The 21,000-nt window shown below is 42.1% G+C and overlaps 1 protein-coding gene across 1 annotated transcript in view; it reads right to left on the reverse strand.

Moving 5' to 3' along the window:
• Positions 1–374: 374 nt before the first annotated feature.
• The window catches only part of LOC142203829 (glucose-fructose oxidoreductase domain-containing protein 1-like), a 36,538-nt gene continuing 15,912 nt past the window's right edge, over positions 375–21,000 (reverse strand). Inside the window, exon 2 of the mRNA XM_075274901.1 lies at positions 375–2,951. Within this exon, the coding sequence (XP_075131002.1) occupies positions 2,032–2,951 (920 nt within the window). The 3' untranslated portion in view covers positions 375–2,031. The remainder of the gene's footprint in view (positions 2,952–21,000) is intronic.

Below are 21,000 nucleotides of genomic sequence, written 5' to 3' on the forward strand. Positions count from 1 at the left end.
GGGACCTGGAGCAGCCAAAGAAGAATGGTCTAAAATTCCAGCAGAGCCTTGTAAGAAACTCATTGCTGTGCTTGTGCACAGTTATTGTGTCTAAAGGTTGTGCTACCAAGTATTAGGCTGAGGGGGCCAATACTTTTGTCCGGACCATTTTTGGAGTTTTGTGTAAAGTGATCAATGATTTTTGATTTTTTTTTTTCATTCTCTTTTGTGTTTTTTCATTGCAAGCAAAATAAATGAAGATATTAATACCAAAGAGTTTGTGCTTGCAATCATTTTCTGGAAGACAATGAGTATTATCTGACAGAATTGCAGGGGTGCCAATGCTTTTGGCCAACACTGTATATATATATATATATATATATATAAACACATTTGCTTATTCTTGCTTTAGGAGTCCAATGGGCGGGCCTACTGTCACTGGGACCGCTGTCAATCACCAAGCAGGCTCCGCCCACTGACTACTAAGCCTGAACTAAGCAGAGATTTAAGTGAATAGTCTATCGATTTTCTCAGCTCCTCCTGCTCTATAACATGGTGGCCACAGTGTAGGTCGCAGTAGTTCAGATAGTAATATACATCCTAAACAGTCGACTACATACAAGGAGCAGTTTAAGTGAAGTTTTTGTGCGACGAGCTTTGAAAAATAATCCATGGCCGACACACTCTGTATACGGGACACAGACGGTCACTTACAGAATTTCATGTACAACTGACAATTATATTTACATGTAAAATTTGCTACAATGGACAATTTCACACCAAAATACATTCTGATAAATGTTCACAGTTTGTCTGCTCCAGAAAAAGAGGATTCAGTTTCCTTCCAGCTGCAGCAGTTCTTGGGCTATACCGTGATAGTTCTCCTTATGGAACGCCAGCTATTATAGGTATTATAGCATTGCACCCTGGGAAATAGAATGCAAATTCTCTCTCCTAGGTGGCACCAGAGAGCCAGTGTTGTTTCTTCTGAAAAAGAGCTAATTTCCAACAATAGAAGTTCTTGGGAAAATACTTTTCCTCCTTATGGAGACCCACTATAAGGAATGCATCCTGGGTGAGATTATGCAAATTGGCTTTCCAAGGTAGCACTACAGGTTCCTGTCCTTCTGGAGGAGAGCGTAGCTCCAACTACAGCTTTTTTGTTTAGGTGGATACTGGTTCTCCTTATGGAGATCCCATGAAAAGATTAGCTTTCCACATACTAGGGGCACACTGGCTTTCTTTATGGAGATCCAACCAGTATAGGTCTTACATGCAATGCTTCCAGAGAAATAATATGGAAATTAGCTCTTCTACATTGGACTAGAGAGAGAGTGTTCTTCCTTCTGGAGAAGAGCTAATTTTATCAATTACAGCTATTCTAAGTTAATACTGGTTCATACTTATGGAGATCAATTACAGCAATGCTCCCTGAGAAAGATTAGGTAAATTAGATTTCCTAGATGGCAACAGATGTTCTTTTGTCTTGAGGAAAGATCATTTCTAACTACAGCAGTTCTCAGGGTATATTGGCTTTCCTTAGGGAGATTGTTAGTATAGGTCTTATAGGCAATGCTCCCTGGAAAAAGGGTAGCCTTTCTAAGTGGCACTAGAGAGAAAGTTTTCTTCCTTCTGGAGGAGCACAAATTTCCAGCAGTTCTCAGAAGATACTGGTTCTCCTTACGGAGACTCATTACAGGCAATGCTACCAGGGAAATATTATGCCAATTAGTTCTTCTAGGTGACAATAGTGACCTAGTGTTCTTTCTTCTGGAGGAGAGCTAACTTCTAACTACAGCAGTTCTCAAGGACACTGGGTCTCCTTATTGAACCCATTACAAGCAAAGTTCCCTGGGAAAAAAATATGCAAATTAGCTTTCTTAGGTGACACTAGAGAGACAGTTTTCTTCCTTCTGGAGGAGAGCTAATTTGCAAGTACAGCAGTAATAGATATATGCATAAGTTATACCATAGACCTGTACCATTTATCCAGGTACATAAACACCCGTCAAAGCAGCATATATTTACAAAAGCTAAAACCTCCCCCTCGGGTTAGCAGTATAGAGACATGCGGCTCCTGCGTAAGGCTTCGCTTATTAAGTAGGCAGGGCTTAACTCTGGCTCCTCGGTCATAATGACTATATTCTGCCATTCGCCAGTCTCATTTGATTTTTTTATTGCGTCCACTACACAAAGAGCGTAAAGACAGTCATCAAAGGTCGCTGCCATAGTCAGCGCCCTGCCGTCCCACGTTCTCCTATCTTCCTGGTCTTGAAACGCTTGCCGCACTGCCTGTACCATTTTTATAGTCCCTCTCAGGAACGGAGAAGGAATGTCACTATAAGCCTTTTCAGGCAAAAGGGAATTGCTGACGGGTGTCGAGTCCTTTAAAAGTAATTCTCGCTCGGAGGAGCCGTGTCTCTGTCCATAAAGATCTGTCCCTGTTACAAATAGTCTACCAGATGATCCGACAACTATTACATCTTGTTTGAACTCCCCGGGAACGTTAAAGTTGAGGGTCACAGTACAACACACTCCACCTTCAAGGACCATCTGAAACGTGCAGAAATCGTCGCTGGTTATCTGTCGGATCCCTTTGATGTAGTCTGTCTGCTTTACAAAGGTTTTCAGGAGTCCATGGACCCTCAATGCTTTCTGGTTAGTTAGAAAAGTCAAGAGGTCTATGATGTAGCTACCGACAGAATGTAGCCCACCGCCACCCATCAGATCGTCGCAGCTCCAGTTATATTTCTTTCCCAGTAGACTACCACCGTGGACCTGGACCTCACACACTTGAAGTTCCCCCACATATCCTTCTTGGATCAGCTGCTTCATCTTCACAAAAGCAGGTAAGAACCGCAGGACATTTCCCATGATGCTCATAAGCTTGGGATAATAGTGGGCAGCCGACATCATGCGAAAGGCATCTAGGGGTGTTGCTGTTCTGTCGCAGATAACGTTCTTACCAATACCTGCAGGACAAGAAAGAAAGTGTTAGACATGTCTATCTTCCCCATGTAATAGTATATAGCCCTGCCACTTTAATACCCATTCCACAAGGAATAGAATCAACTGCTGAGAGATATATGAGAAGAAATGTCAAAAGTAGACCTATAACAAATTCAGATTTCTGTTGTCCCATACAATCCCTCAAAAGGTCTTAGCCTATGGCACTGGCTCATTTGGAGAGGACATGCCAGCTTTCGGAACCCACCGCTATATTGAATGCAGCCAGAGGAACTACTTTGGGCCTGGCTCACCAGCTGAGACTGCCCAGCTTCAGGATGCTAGGAGAGGTTAGTACTTACTCAGGAGATCAGCAGATATTCATTCTAGAGTCTGAATTAATTTTAGAGGGGTGTGAATTCATTTTAGGGGTTTGGTCTATGGTCTGAGTGGATTTGGGTGTCGTCTGGATTTCCCATGGGTGATGAATGTCACTGTATGGTTTACGGAGGTATAAAAGATTTCGATTTGGCGGATACACCAGGGGATTATCCCAGGTCCACATAGCTGCACAGAAAAATTCTCCAAAAGCAAAAGCTTCCCTGATAGACCTATACAACCATCAATAATGTGTAAATAAACACTTCATTTTTGTGCAGCTCTGATTTATGTATATAGCTAAAGTGTTATCTACCCCAGACTACGAGCGGACAATGGGTTTTGTTTTTATCACCCATTCAAGCGACTTGTTTCCAGATGATTTATTCTGTCTGTTCTATTTCTTGGCAGACAAATCATCATTGAATCATCGCTCATATCCCTCATCATGTTTCAGGGGTCAGACGCTGACTCACAAGGCACAACTAGGAGCTTCTTCCTTCTGGAGAAGAGCTCATTTGCATTCCCCTGTCAAGATTTCTGACCCCAGCTCCACGAGGAAAACAATATTTTTGGGAGCCGAATTATATACAGTATTTATATCATTCTTATTATATATTTGTTAAGAAACAGACATTACTAGTACCAGTAGGGATGTAGCATTGGTAGGCCTAACCACGACTTCTCCAACTCCTTCATAAATGGCTGCCACTCATGGTCACTCCATAACAATCTAATTCACAAATTTTTTTCCTACTGATCGAAATCCACTAAAGTAAATTTGTAATCTATACAATATCAAAGAAATGTAGAATATAATTTAAAATAATTAATAATTGTATTTTTATGCAGAGATACTCTTTTCCAACTATGACAACACCCAATATTGGTTCTGACTATGACTCTGCAGCCCCGATTTCACTTACATGGAATACGGCACCTTCAATACATGCTAACACAAAATTTGTTTATGACACTTCCGGATTTTGCCATGAATTCGTTGTGCATGCACTACAACAAAATGTACTGTATCTGCCAGATACATACAGAGCACTATAAATGGTTATTAAAAAACTAAGTGCTGCTTAGGGACCTTCCGGAAAAGAAGCCGCTCGCCGCATTAATATTACTGCATTATGTTAGTGCGATCGTTCAGCAATATTGATGAATGACGATCCGTGTACATTCGTGATCCAAGAGAAATTCAGAACCATTTGCTATCTTATTGATGCTGCCTGCATATTTAATATGATCCTCTATTTCCATTCTGCCTCTACCAATTCATCAGTCCATTTACAAAGATGAGGACCCAGGACCATTGAAATTTTTTTTTTTTTTAATGAAAGCACTTTCCTTAATTTTTTTTTTTTTGTACAAATACCCCAAATCCATAGAAAGTAGTATCCCAAAACCATAGTAGTGGGTGTAAGCTAAGAAAGCAAGAAGTTACGCCATGTAAACAGATGCAGAAGATGCCAGGAGCTCCCAGACAAACCCAGAAATCGCTCAAAACACTGCTAAAAGGTATTTGGGTGCACTTATTAACCCATTAATAGTACTAACAGAACTTTTTAATTAAAAAAAAAGAAGAAGAAGAAAAATTTTTGCCCGGAAAACCTTCTTAATAATTGTATCATATTATTAAACACTGGAAACTGGAGTTGGTAATTTTTCCCCGACCCCATCCAAAAATGGTCCTGACGCCAACTCTGACCCCACAGCCCTGCCAGACACATTATCATTTTTGACCACTGTATTGGTTCAAATGACATAAGAAATCTAAAGGATCGTGGAGCTGACGTAGGTTTTCGCCTAGACAGGAGGACTCCTGAAGTCAAGGCAGTTATCAATACAGTCACTTTTTAGGGAGCTATATGGTGACTTCGGCCATAACTACTATCACATAACCAAAGACTGCAGGGTCATCCATTGCAACTCACTGATCTTTGGTCACTCAATGGGTGTCACATCGAAAGCTGCAGTGCAGCCTTAGCCTTACTTCTCAGCCATGCTTCTCCCTCTTCTCTGACAAGCAGGACAGAAAGACATTTCTATGGTTTGCTCGGCAGTGATCACTCTGCACAGACTGGGCAGTATAGAGTATGTACAGTATATCCACCAGCAGTAAGCTCATAGGTGGATGGGCATGTACCTATTCACCTCCCCTAGACCATCACGCATCATGGTCTGAAGTGCCCTCAGAGTATAAGGCTAAGTTCACACTGTTTTTTTTAGTCAGGATTTTGATACTTTTGAGATCTTTTATAACAAAATTCCGCCCCAGTTCTCTATCGGTTAACAGCTGACATTCTTTTCACTAGAACTGGTCATGTGGATAGGGGCAGATCTGTCGAACTGTTCTACTTTAGTAACAATGAAAACGTCCCCTATTTCCGGCCTTGATTATTTTCAGGATGTCGCTTTGTTCAGGACCTAACAAGCCATTTCCACTTTTTCTCCTACTGCTTTACACCACTATGTGCTACTTATTTGTAAGGAAACAGCACTTTCTCTGGTCTGCACTGCTGAAAGCTCATATTCCTGTCTAGAGGATAGAAATCTTCTAAATACTGGCAGGAAAACAAAAAAGTCTGGCCAAGACTCCACCAATTAACCCCTTCATCATGCACCAAACAAGCTTTTTTTTACGATAGCTGTATAGCAGCCATGTAGTATAGGCAGTAGCAGTGGCGTAATTAGGAATGGCGGGGCCCTGTGGCGAACTTTTGACATGCCCCCCACCCACCGAAGACCTCGACCGACCCCCTCCTACGCATTCCTGCACGCTCTATTATGCCCCATAGTGGCCCCTTCACACAGTATTAACCCCCATAGTGGCCGCTCCACACAGTATTATGTCCCACTGTGGACACCCATAAACAATTATTATACTCTGGGGTCTTTTCAGACCCCAGAGTATAATAATCGGAGACCCAGGAGGAGAAAAACATTTTTTTAAAAAACTGTTACTCACCTATCTCCCGCCTCCACTGTCGGCCTCCAAAGCAGTCCATCTTCAATGACGTCAGACGTCACATAACCCGGGACGCAGGCCGGGGTCATGAGACGTCAGGCGACTGGCCGAAGCCTGCCCGGATCGTGGAGAGGTAAGTAACAGTGATTTTTATGTTACTTACCTCTCCTGAGCCGCCGATCATCATACTCGGAGGTCCGAAAAGACCATCCCCCCCCCCCAAGTATAATGATAGCAGCCGCCCCAGGCCCCTAATGTCCCAGGCCCTGTGGCAGCTGCCTCTGCTGCTACAGCGGTAGTTTCGCCACTGGGCAGTAGTGTATACTGCCAAGTTTTTCTGACAGAGTAGGATGGAGCAGGTACTCGGCTGTTTAATGGCAACCAAGCATCTGCTTTAGTGGCTTCTGAAATGATGCCCTTAAAAAAAAAAAAAAAATTTACAAACCATCTCGCATAAAACAAGCCACCACGCTATAGCTAAGCCAATGCAAAAAGAAAGTTATGTCTCCTGGAATGTGACAGTGAAACAAGGAAAAAAAAATATTTGATTATTAAGGTCCAAAACAGGCTGATAATTAAAGGGTTAATACTTCTCCGGACTCGACTGATGCTCCTTATACAGGTTACAGGCCAAAGTGAAAGGCAAAAGCTATAAATTCTCAAGGCAGGAAAAGGTAATGAAACTGTAAAATAGGGCATTAGGTCATTAAAAAAAAAAAAACTGTTGACATGAACGCAGGCGGCAAACACAACACAAGAACAAGGCCCGTCCACTCCAAGACTGTAATGGTTAAACCCACGAAAAAAATCATTGTACGGGACACTAAAGATATAAAAGAAGCATTAAAAAAAACTCTTGGACTGACCATAAATAATAGATAAATGAATCTAGTGTGTGGGGCGGCCCAGCTGTCCTTCAACATTTGGGAAATTTGGGGTCAGGCACATTGACCAGACTCTCATTTTTTTTTCCATTTTACATATTTTTGAAGTTGTTTTTGACAGTTTAATTTTACTGGCGATTTTTGATTTTGAATAATTTTTGTTGCCGTTTTTATTGCCTTTTTTTAGTATCATTTTAACTGGCATTTTTAGATATTAATCAATAACCTATGGGAAAATGCAAATAAAAGGCCACACCCAGAGCAAGGTGTCCAAGAACATTTCCAAATATTTGGCCTATAAACTGTATTCTGAGTCCATCCAAAATTATGGATAAAAAAATTCTACAAGCACAACTTTTTTGTTTGTCAAAATTCTAAAGAAAACAATTGATACCTAGTCTCCATTATAGTCAATGGGGTCCATCCGGATCTATTAGAAGGGAGTTTTGACAATAAGATTCCACCTCAGTGACCCTCAGTGAGGAATCTGGGAAAGGAGTTTGAGTTCCCTGCAGCACTTCCACAGGAGAAATGAAGTATTACACCTTGTTCATTCAAAGCAATAGGCTGACTATAATGCAGGACAGGATGGATCCTCCAGAGTGGGAGACACTCTTTACTGTTAACCCTATATTATAAAATACAATGGATCACTAGATATTATACCTATAGCTAACCCTATACATATATCATTTGCAGTCAGATAACTAGTTATTACATCTATATAAGTGATAATATAGCGCTAACAGTATTGTTAATGTCGCGTTTCCCCATTTCAGTAGCTGCCACTGACGCTCCTGACAGTCAGCAATAACATTTTAATGATGCCTTCGGGGCCTGGTAAAGGCTGAGATCCCGCTGGAATATTTCCCGCTGACTACACCTAGTGAATTGTATTGTCACGTTATAGCGTAGACTTGTCTGTGACCTTGGTGGTGAGCTGAGGACGTCTTACATTGAGGAAACTATTTAGAGAACGCTCTATGTTGGCGCTGGCGAGCGCACAAATCCTTCAATTATTTCCTTGTATAAACGATGGGCTTAAAGTGAATGCTCTTTTACGAGTTATGGGCTTGTCGGATGACACCGCGTGATATTTTTGTGACCTGCTGAACATTTTACATGAACGTTATATACATACCCGGTATTTGGTACTATAATCGCCACTCTCCAGAGACTACGCATAGCAGCTCTACAAAATCGTACACGGAAATACATAATGTGAATGTTACACCTGTCAACCTATGTGTATGTAGGGGCAAAAGCAAAACTGGCTGGGCCCAATAGTAAACAGAGGAATGGGCTGACCCACTCAAACATGGGCATTTACCAGATCTGGGTGACCAAAATAAGTTACGACTCCTAAATTATGAACCCCAAAGTACCTAGGTTATCAGGCTCCGAATGCCTAATATATGTCACCCCAAACCCTCAAATTACCAGGCCAAATCCATACAGTATCAGATCTCTAAATAATCCGACCTTCCAACACCGCTCCTAAGTTATCTGAACCCAGGCCCATTATTGATCCCACCATGAAAAAATATATATGTTTATATGTTTAAAAAAAAAAAATTTTGTTTTTTTTGCTTTTCCCTTTCCCCCCAAAAATGGCATAAAGGTTGATCAAAAAGTCGTATGTACCCCAAAATAGTACCAACAAAAACTACAAATCATTCTGCAAAAAACAGTATACAGCTATTTAAATAATACATTCTATTGTTTTCAATAAAAAAAATGCAATTGAGCAAAAGTAAAATATATATATATATATATATATATATATATATATATATATATATATATACATATACTTGGTATTGTCGTAATAGTACTAACCTGCAGAATAACAGGCAGAGGTCATTTATCCTACTAAAATTATAAATGTGAAAGTTTGTGTGTTTGTTCCTCATTGCCACATACCTAGAATGGCTCCCAGATGGAAAGATAGGAGGCACGGCGTAGATGGGTGAGTCTGCCGGGGCCCCAGGGGTTGGAAAGTGGAGGAGGAACCCAGCGCTAAATACACTAAACAGCCGTCTACCCGTCCAGCGGCGTGCAAGCCCGCAGCTGGTGCGCAGCACAGTCTGCAGGCCCTATGCATGCCGGGACACTAGGTGGACGGGAGTCCCTTGCTGGGTGTTAGACGCCGTATTCCAGGGGGGGGTCACATGGGGGGGCGTCAGGGGACGCAGCTGCTGTTGGAAGCCGGGGTCACTGTAGGGTGGAGGCCAGGGTCACGGGATGGGGGGTGTTGGCAGGGAGTGAGTGGTGTTTAGGCCGGGGGACAGGAGGGCCAGGGTTGCAGCATGGGGGAACACTCAGAAGGGAGGACGGGGTCCCTTTGCAGGGGGGCGCCGGGGTCACGCGTGGAAGTAGTGGGGAGACCGGTGTCAAGGCAGCTGAGAGCCGGGGCTGTGCTGCAGGTCTGTCGCGCACAGGGGGAACGCGGACGAAGTCGCAGGTATTGCTAGTTCTAAATAGTGTACACTATAAAAATAAACACTCACCCCCTAAAATTGTTTTCTTTCAACCCACGACTCAAAGAAAAAAAGAATTAATAAAAGAGATATACAAAACATTATATTACCCAAAATAGTGGCAATAAAAAATGCACAAAAAACAAGCTCCCAAATGGCTACATAGATGGAAAAATAAAGTTATGGCTTTGGATTGTGTCGATTAAAAGAGAAAAAAAAAAATGTTTCAACATTACAGTACTGTGGCCTACACTGACATAGCATGTTGGGTTGTAAAGAACTGATCCTACAGGAATGTAAATGGACGACATGCTCTAGAGTGGGGAATCGGCACGGCTCGGCTTCTTACATAAACCTTCTAAAAATAACACAGTAAAGCCATAGATAAAGTAAGCACAACCAAGGACATTTCCCACTGTCACCGCCTCTGTCACATGTCATACTTCACATATCTCTCCTGTCATGCTGTTGCTATTTTTTTTTTGTCAAATACAAAAAATATATAATAGCGAGAATTTTGAATCAGTCAACAATTTGACAAATTTATTAATTTTTTTTTTTTACTGAATTTGATTGAAAAGCTCAATTTACGAGCCTGCCGAGAGTGATAAAGCAGGAAGGCGAATGACAGCTCGCAATGAATATTGATGTCAGTCGTTTCCTTTGCTCTGACGCAGGTACTGATGTCTCTCCTGGAGGCCTCTCATTTTCAGACCTTATTCTGAGGCCAAGGACACAAGTTGCAGATATGCACACATCCACACATTGCTGAAAAAATACGGCGGACAACAGAATTTTCAAAAAACACATGCATTTTTGAAAAAAAAAAAATATATATAATGGCAAATATCATTTTTGCCTACACGCTATATAAGCCTATGGGAAAAATGCAGTGTAAAATTAACATGATACAGTGTATTTATCAATAGAAGCAGGGGTGTAACTACTGGGATAACCGCGATAGCGGCTGCCACATGGCCCAGGACATTAGGGGCCCAGCCACAGCCGCTACTGCTGCGTTTGTTTGTTTTTTTTAATAGGCCATTACCTATTAACGGGCCCTAGTTACTTACCGATCTTAGCAGGGGCCGGGATCGGTAAGTGACGCTGCGGGCCCCACAAGCAGTATTATACTCGGGGGTCTTTTCGGACCCCCGAGTATAATGATTGGAGGCCCAGGAGAGGTAATGAACATAAAAAAACAGTGTTACTTGCCTCTCCGGGCAGGCTTCGGGCCTACTTGCGTGATGGTCCACAAGACCGGGACATGCGTCCATATGCGTCGTGATGCAGGCCATCTGTTCATCTGACGTTCCGGATGTCATTGAAGATGGCCGCCATAATTGGGGAGCGCAGGGATAGGTAAGTAACAGTGTTATTTTAGGGTTTTATCTGCCTGGGTCACCAATTATTATACTCTGGGGTCTGAAAAGACCCCAGAGTATAATGATTGTTCATGGGTGTCCACAATGGGGCATAATACTGTGTGCAGCGGCCACTATGGGGCATAATAGTGTGCGGAAATGCGAGGGGTGGGGGAAGCCATGCCAAAAGTTCGCCACGGGGCCCCACCATTCCTAGTTAAACCACTGAATAGAAGTCTGGCACTTTTCTGTCTACTTTTACGCGCAAATTTGTGTTGAACTTCATTTACAACATATTTATAAATAGCGTACACCAAAAAGAACAGAGAAATATGACAGGCCGAAAACTTCTGAAAAATGTGCACCAGAACGGGCGGGTTTAGAAGTGTCTAACTCCCACGGTCTGGCGACACACATGTACACACCTTATATGGAGGAGGCAAAAATTAAAAAAGCAAAATGCTGCTTTTCCACAACATTTTTGTCTGCAGAGTTTTATTTAGCTGTGTTTCGCTATGTGTGACCTTAGCCTAAACTGGTATTCTCACTTTAGGGCCTCCTTGTACCTGTCACAACCGACAGCTATTCCTCCTGACCTCCTCATATACATACATGCTCAGCTTGGAAACGTCTGCATGGGTTCTGAATGGGGAAAGGGAAGTATCCCAGTGGCAGATATGTCCGATGGCGGAACAGAACATTGGGGATGATGACTTTTGCTGTTTTTGCTACTATGCAAATGAGCTATTTGGAACAATGGTGACGCCCTTGTCCCTCCAAACAGTTAATCTGCATATTAAGAGAAAGGCAATGGAGGCAGCGATTCACAAGAGGTGTACACCATTTGATTTGGGTTCCCCTAACCTATCTATCTGCAGGGCTGGGGTGATATGCTGGGTGTTGGCGACACTCCCTTTAAAATATGTTGCATGGAAAAAAAAAATCTTGTGCATTTCCACCAAAGGCGGGCAAGCAGCTCCATTCTGCATTGTGCTTGCGCTGATGACAGATAAAACCAGAAGGAAGCAGGCGCGGACCTGTCTGTCTCATAAAGTAAACCGTAAATGTGTGGGAAATATGAAACTGACGTGTGGTAAGAAACTGGTTGACGGTGTTGTGTCAGATTCTGTGTGAACCTTCACAATCTGTGGTGCAAGCGCGTGCAACACACAGCTAGTGTAAAAGGTGACAGGGAATGAAATATCCCCCTCCAGGTTTACAGCCAGCCCCCGTCTGGCCTCAGAATATTTAGTTCCCTTATTATTCTACCTCCCTTCTCAATAAAACCATTTTGATGCATCTTCTGAAGAACTTTGTTGTGCAATTCCTCTCGAAAAACTACGCCAACACTGACTACTAGGAAATACATAGAGCGTGCGCCTACATGCTCCGATGTTGTCAGTGTCTGGATAAGTTTAACTGACTGCTGTCAGTTTATTCATACATTTACAGGAGGAATAACAGAGGAACTGCACAGAGCAGACCGCCAGAGAAGATGCTGCCGAATTATATCATTTGGAACGAAGATATTTACTGAAACGGAATTTTTTATTCAAGATTTATCACAGCGGTTCTTCATGTTTGATTTTATATAGATAGGTGGGGAACTGACTGCGTGGACAATCCCAGACCCCGAGATCGAACACAACTGCGGGATGTGACTACATGGAGCCAATTCGTTGTCTTTTGCTATGGAGACGTATAGTGAGCATCGAAGCTGTAGAAATTTTTAAATAAAGATTTAATGCAACGTTCCTTCATTTTTTAAAATTTTATTTAGATTGGTGGGGATCTGGGACCAGCCAATCCCAACTGTGTCTGCATGGTAACAGATAACGAATTCTCTGTAGTACACCCCTGCAGTCTCGTACTTTCTTCCACTTCTCTACTTTGGGCTTGCTTATATTTTTGTTAGATTGTCTAGAAGTAGTAGAAATATAGACGTGAGCATGACTGCAGAATCTGACTACACAAATCTTGCTCGTTGTCTGTTGCTATGGAAACCTATAGTCCGTATAGGAGTTGTAGAAAGAAAACAGTAGGGATTTTTTGTATAGGGATTCAACAATTAAAAACTTTTTTTTTCTCCTTAACACGTCGGAATAGCCTTAAGAAAGGCTATTCTTCTCCTACCTTTAGATGTCTTCTCCGCCCCGCTGTTCGGTTAAAATCCCGTTTTCCGCCGGTATGCAAATGAGTTCTCTCTCAGCACTGGGGGCGGGCCCCAGCGCTGAAACAGACAACCCCGGGAAGAACACACGTCAAGAACCCTTTCCTGAAGAAGATGGAGTCCGCACTAGATAGTTCTCTTGCAGCATTGGAGGGGCCCCCAGTGCTGTTTGAGCGCTGGGGCCCGCCCCCAGTGCTACGAGAGAACTCATTTGCATACCGTCGGAAAAAGTTTTTTTTTTAACCGAACAGCGACGCAGAGAAGATATCTAAATGTAGGAGACGAATAGCCTTTCTTAAGGCTATTCCAACATGTTAGGGAGAAAAAAAAAGTTTTTAATGGTAGAATCCCTTTTATAAACATTTACTGCAAAGTTTCTTCTTTTTATACACAGTAGAGTAAATATGTACCAAAAATTTTTTTTCAAAGAAGGGCATAAGATTAGTATTGCTACAACTGGAAGACAGGTTATATTACGAGGAAGCACAACACCTTCAAAGAAGTGTTGGAAATATAGTGTTTAACATGTAGATGCCTGCCGCCACTGATGCAACGTATGACACACCCTGTCGGGTTTCTGTTTCTGTGGTTATGATGCTATTCTAAAAGAGGAAAAGAAGCAGATGACATATAACATGAGCGCTCATTGTCTGAATGCAGAACCTTGTTATTTTAAGTAAAAATATCCCCTTCGTGGACACTAGGTAATGAACATAGCATCCTTCCTTCCTGTGTTACCCATTTAGTAAGATGTAAGACATGCAGGCCCTAAAGATAATGGCACAAGTGAAAGATCTGTAACATGTGCACATAAAAATAGCTCACTAATGGTAAAATACACACATATTATAATAATGAGATTTGACACGTTCTGGATTATAATAGATTATGGATTATATGCAAAAAAATACATAAAATCTACTTATGGCTTTGGGACACGGCCAGATCAGCTGATCGGTGCAGGGTCTGGGTGTTGGACCCTCACCAATTGCAGAACGATGACTAATTTTATCATTATAAAAAAAAAACATCTGGGGGGTCAGATAACACCTTAAAGGGATCCTACAGTATCATTCAAATTGAATTTTTTGTCCCTAACACTTAGGAATAGCCTTAAGAAAGGCTATTCGTCTCCTACCTTTAAATGTCTTCTCCGCGCCGCCGTTCCATAGAAATCCCGGTTTTCACCGGTATGCAAATGAGTTCTCTCGAAGCACTGGGGGCGTCCCCAATGCTGCGAGAGTACTCTCCAGAGCCGCCTCCATCTTCTTCAGGAACGGCCTCTTCACACGTCTTCTTCCGGCGCAGGCGGTGAAACTTGTAGGCTTCAGGCAGAGCTGACTGTGCATGCCCACAAGCCACAAGAAAATGGCCACTTACTTACTGTGTAAGCAGTCTTTTTCCTTGTGGCCGCATTTTACTCCGCCGGAGCAAAAAAAACAAAAACCTGCATTTCACAGTCCTTGCAAAATGAATGGGATTCTGGCTAATCCCATTCACACATTGCAGAAAAAAATCTGCAGCAGAAATGCCACAATCCCAAAAATACTCAGATTTTTGTAAGTCGCAGCATGTCAATCATACCTACAAAAATGATGGTGTTTTCCATATAGGTATAAAAGGGGCAGAAAGTCCACAGAGAAAAAAACTCTGAACTTTCTACGGACGTATCACATTGAAACCAATAGGGAAAAAAGCAGCCCATTAATTTCAATGGGGAGCGCTCATATGCCGGCTCCCATTGAAATGAATGGGATCTGCTTTGTACGCGCTGATTCTGAACGTGTTTTACGTTCAGAATCAGCTCAGTGTATATTTAGTGTGAATGCACCCTTAAGGCTGAGGCCCCACGTTGCGGAAATGCAGCTTTTTTGTTGTTGTATATTTTGCTGCGGTTTTTTGAGCCAATGTCAGGATTGGATTGAGCAGAAGGGAAAAGTATAAGAACTCGGGCTCAAAAAACCACAGCAAAATCTGCAACAAAAAAAAGCTGCGTTTCTGCAACATGGGTCCTAAGCCTAAAAATCCATGGTGCGTTTCCGCTGCGGTCTTTTCCGCAGTGCTTTATGGCTGTGGCTTGCTACGTGGCATCAATTTGTTGCCAGTTCCATTTTTATGGACCCAAGCATGACACACAGTTACGTGCAAGAGGCCTAAGGCTAATACTCCTAGCAAAACCTAATAAAATGCCTTTGCAACAAATTCTACCCTGTGTAACAGGAAAAAACAGCGCTGCATTCACTACCAACATCAAAATGACGGACACCAAAACAATCCAAAAGATGAGGTTGACAATGTTGTTCAAATCAATCAATAGGCAAAATTGAAATTGAGGCTACGGTCGATCCTGTACTGTCTTGGTTTCCATTACAAACAGAGACCAGAGTCTTTAGTCTCTTGGTTTGGGATTTTTCTGTACCCATACTGCTGCACTATCCATCAAGCATACACTCACCGGCCACTTTATTAGGTACACCATGCTAGTAACGGGTTGGACCCCCTTTTGCCTTCAGAACTGCCTCAATTCTTCGTGGCATAGATTCAACAAGGTGCTGGACGCATTCCTCAGAGATTTTGGTCCATATTGACATGATGGCATCACACAGTTGCCGCAGATTTGTCGGCTGCACATCCATGATGCGAATCTCCCGTTCCACCACATCCCAAAGATGCTCTATTGGATTGAGATCTGGTGACTGTGGAGGCCATTGGAGTACAGTGAACTCATTGTCATGTTCAAGAAACCAGTCTGAGATGATTCCAGCTTTATGACATGGCATTGCATTATCCTGCTGAAAGTAGCCATCAGATGTTGGGTACATTGTGGTCATAAAGGGATGGACATGGTCAGCAACAATACTCAGGTAGGCTTTGGCGTTGCAACGATGCTCAATTGGTACCAAGGGGCCCAAAGAGTGCCAAGAAAATATTCCCCACACCATGACACCACCACCACCAGCCTGAACCGTTGATACAAGGCAGGATGGATCCATGCTTTCATGTTGTTGACGCCAAATTCTGACCCTACCATCCGAATGTCGCAGCAGAAATCGAGACTCATCAGACCAGGCAACGTTTTGCCAATCTTCAATTGTCCAATTTCGATGAGCTTGTGCAAATTGTAGCCTCAGTTTCCTGTTCTTAGCTGAAAGGAGTGGCACCCGGTGTGGTCTTCTGCTGCTGTAGCCCATCTGCCTCAAAGTTCGACGTACTGTGCGGCGTTCAGAGATGCTCTTCTGGCTACCTTGGTTGTAACGGGTGGCTATTTGAGTCACTGTTGCCTTTCTATCAGCTGGAACCAGTCTGGCCATTCTCCTCTGACCCCTGGCATCAACAACGCATTTCCGCCCACAGAACTGCCGCTCACTGGATGTTTTTTCTTTTTCGGACCATTCTCTGTAAACCCTAGAGATGGTTGTGCGTGAAAATCCCAGTAGATCAGCAGTTTCTGAAATACTCAGACCAGCCCTTCTGGCACCAACAACCATGCCACGTTCAAAGGCACTCAAATCACCTTTCTTCCCCATACTGATGCTCGGTTTGAACTGCAGGAGATTGTCATGACCATGTCTACATGCCTAAATGCACTGAGTTGCAGCCATGTGATTGGCTGATTAGAAATTACCGTAAGTGTTAACGAGCAGTTGGACAGGTGTACCTAATAAAGTGGCCGGTGAGTGTATGTCCAGGTGGGCCAGAGTCTGGGGCATTCATCGCTCCCTTACCAACTTTCCCTGGCAGCCTATTACTGTGAGATTTTTCCTCTCCTCTCATTGTGCAGAGATGTGAGTGACATAATACAGGGACAGGCAATATCTGAGATACTACAAAATCCCGAAATAATATGACAATATTATACAATAAAAATGAGAGTTTCTTCAGGAAACGGACGCCATCATATCTCAATAGTGTTATTGTTCTTCTTCAATAACCCTACCATTGTACTCCTATCCACAGTGATCTTCTAAGCACTTGTTGGTGGCCGACCTGTCGATCAAGATCAGCAGGTTATTATCCCCCCTGGAGATTTGGGCTGTGATCTTGTAACCACTGGTATCAGCCTAAAACATGTACATTGTTCTTCAGGAACCTGAGACCTGCCCACTGTTGTGAAAAACTACAAGTTCTAGCGTGTAATGAAAGCACTCCCTAAGGTATCCTAAATTACATGCCCTCAATAAGAAAGGTCAACCAGGGACCCTGCTTAGTCAAGATCCCTCTTGCTCCAGGGTCTCAAAGCACTTGGTTCTGGTCATTCGACTTTCTGATGGGGTATGAAAAGACTATTTTCCACTGCATGGTATCAGCTCATGTTCAATGAAACTTGATTTAAACCTGTTCGGGTACTAGATAGCTTGTTTTCCACTGGTACCTAAAGCAGGTACTAAAAAAAAAAAAAAAAAAAAAAGTTTGCAATGCCAGGTACTTTCCATAGTGGAAAAACAAAAGGTCAAGGTGAGCTGATGGGGTTCGATACCTGCCATGGAAATGGGGCTTTTGAAACTAACTCAATGACTTGTCACCAAAAAATAATGGAAAATCACAACGGGGAAGGCCAGACAAAAAAACTCAACACACCTAGAAGATAAAGCCTGAGAACAGAGCTGGAGACGTAACTGCATCATTAGAATGTACGGTGCCAAAGCCTTGGGAAATCTGGCATAATAAGAAGACATCAATCTCGACATAACCTTCTTTTTCAGAAACCAGTCAAGCGAGTTCTCACTCTCATACTCAATGCCCATGAGTAGGAGTAGAAGATGGATGTGGAGAAATAGGAGAAGGAGCCGGAGATTTAGCTTGCCGACCCCACAATCCTGGTATTAAACTCCCAAGCTTTGGTACATCTCCATATCTTCTGCTGTGTTTGTCGTCTGGTTCCTCCACTGAAGTCCTAAGACCAACAGAGGACCTAAACGAGAGACCAGGTCATGGATGCTATACATGAAACATGCCACCTAATAAGTTCTTCTCTGATTTTCGTAAGACCATAACAATACATATATAAAAGCAAAGGGCAAAGCTTATCAAGTATTAAAAAAATCTTCTGAGACCGGGGGTTCCCAGTGAGTCATGTTCCACCTTCAAATGGAGAAATCTCTATTGTACCCATGTATAAAGATCTCTTCTTCATATAGTATAGGTGAAAAGCTATTTTAACATGTATGAGCACATCTAAAGATTTGGTATTTGAGTCATATCTCTATACTTCCGGACAATCCCCTTCCAGGAATGGTGGCCCATCAGTGTGATCAGTGGAGATCCAACCTGAGTGCCCACCAAAGAGCAGAACAAGGGATTATGGAACTCACTGGAAGAGGCCACAAAGCTCATTTTCAGAATCATTGTTGGCCCCAGACGAACACTTAAGATTGTTTCTCCTAAGGATAGACCACCAACTGAATATCCTATAATAAAAACCTTTAACAGAAACCCTTCTATCTCCTCCCAAAACTAGACTAAAGAAGTACTTGAAATACTAAGTAAAACACAAACAGATCACAGCCCTATGTCAATGTTTTCCTCGAATTTCAATGTAAGGAAGTCCTTCGAGCTGCTTTACTTCCTCTAAAGTCAATACTATTAGGATGGCCCTAATCTCATTACATTTGTGGGAGGGTTTGCAAATTTTTGGGGAAAAAAAAAAAAGTGTGTGCGATAGAAATCTCTGAAGGTGTTGACTGAACCCAAGGTAATTTTGCAGCAATTGACCTTGTGAATCTGTTGTTACTAGAAGGTCTCCTTCACCCTTACATCTGTTTTCAGCATTGTCCATGGTTTTCATTTAAAGGGAGTATCACCGGAGCCCAGCCCCATAGATAGGTAGGTAGGTAGGTTAGGGTCACCCAAATCTAACAACGTTTTCACTTTGTGAATCGCTGCCTCTGTTGCCAAGATATTTCTGGTTTGGTCAATATGCAAATGAGGACTTTAGAGCAACGAGCATGCTGCCATTGCTCCAAATAGTTAAATGGAAACCCCCTCTCTGCAACGTAGGCAGCGATTCACAAGGGTAAAAACCCAGTTGACCCAAACATGCCTTTTTTTGTTTTGCATTTTTTTAAAAATTCAATACGTTCTATGCATGGTAATTTGGTAATTTTTCTGCGGCAGATCATAACCGGTTACTAGATACGCTACATAGACGGAGATTAGGATCTACAATTCACGTTAATTGATCCAGTGACCTCACCGAGCTCTCTCTGTTATATATATCATTTGCCCTTTAGACTCGAGAGTGGTTACAGCGTACATAGAGACAGACAGAAATCCTCTGGGCTTTGCTGGTTGTTTGCTTTAATGGGATCGAAGCTCTTTCTTCCCGCTGTCTACTTCAAGGTTCAGCTCTCTCCACTACCCGCAGATACATAGAACATCTACTGGATTAGGGCCGGACAAATCCTGTTTTCAGGCCTCCAATCTACCTATATTTTGGGTTGTTCTCTTCTAAAGTCTTAAGCTGTGTCCACCATTGGATCAGATACATAAAAAATAAGAAATAATGTTGGAAATAATGCCTCAGACCTCTGAAATGTGTACACGGTCCAAAGGCCGATGGAAGGATTAGGCTGGCCATACATAATATACGGGAGGTATACTGGATATGGAAGCTCAATACCCGCTTTCCCAAAGGCATGAATAACAGGAATGATGTGTCATATATTTATAACATCTAAAAAAAATTTTTTGCATATCAATCAATTAATTATGCCGTATGAGAGAATATACAATTATGAAAATCATTGATATTCCTGTTTGGGAGAAAGTTTGAGTGTAATACAGGGAAAGAGCATATGTATACTCTTTGATAAATAGTCAACATCTGTCATGGATATACATATATATATATATATATATATATATTTTCTGTTATTTACCTGCTTCTTGATAAAATCTTGTTTTTCTTTTCCTTTTTTCTTCTCATTTGCAGTGTTCGGTTTGTTGTTTATCTAACCGATGACACCCGCAGATAGAGATCACAGCATCCGAACTAGAGCATGCGCAGTAACTTCGGTGAATTTGAATTCCCCATCTTTAGTATGGGCACAGTGTGTTACTACTTTTGCTTCAAGTATGGGCATGGCGAAATATAACAGATCACATCGGAATATACTATGGAAATCTTATCTCGCTTATCTTTCCCATCTGAAGGATCCTGGCCCGATGATTACTTGGATATTAATACCATTACATAGAGATCATCAGTCCGTAGTGAGCGCATGCGCAGAGAAATAGAATAATCATGGACTATTTCGGGTGCTATATGATATAATCTTTATTATTAGTGTGTGTCCAATGGAAAGAAAAAGTACAACATGTGTTGGGGAAGATTAGTCTTGATGAACAAATGTATGACGATTCTCTGCAAAAAATCTATCTTGGTTTTAATCTTGGTCTTGTTTGTATACATTTTTTGTCTTGTTTTTATAACAAGTTTTATTAATGTGAAACGTATGTTTTTCATATGTTTTCTTGTTTGTTTTAAATTATTTATTGTGGGTTACTGTGGGTTTGTAGTATGTTTCAATGTTATTGTGTTTTGTTTAATGCACACAGTGCGGATTGAAATCATCACGTTTTCCTATAACTGATGTAGGATTCAACACCTGATTACATCAATCACAGGTGGTGTCTTATTGACATGGGTTTAATAGGCGTGGTGATCTCAATGTCGTTAGTTCAGACTTTGAGAAAGGACGGAAAATCCGAAACGCGTCAGTCTGACGCTATCTGCTTGCAATGTTTGTGCCAATTGCGGTTTTTGTCATGAAGATGTAAATAAATAAAGAAGGAAGTTTCTCCATATTTTCAACTAACCACCACG

The sequence above is a fragment of the Leptodactylus fuscus genome, chromosome 5 (assembly GCF_031893055.1).
Source record: "Leptodactylus fuscus isolate aLepFus1 chromosome 5, aLepFus1.hap2, whole genome shotgun sequence".
NCBI lineage: Eukaryota > Metazoa > Chordata > Amphibia > Anura > Leptodactylidae > Leptodactylus > Leptodactylus fuscus.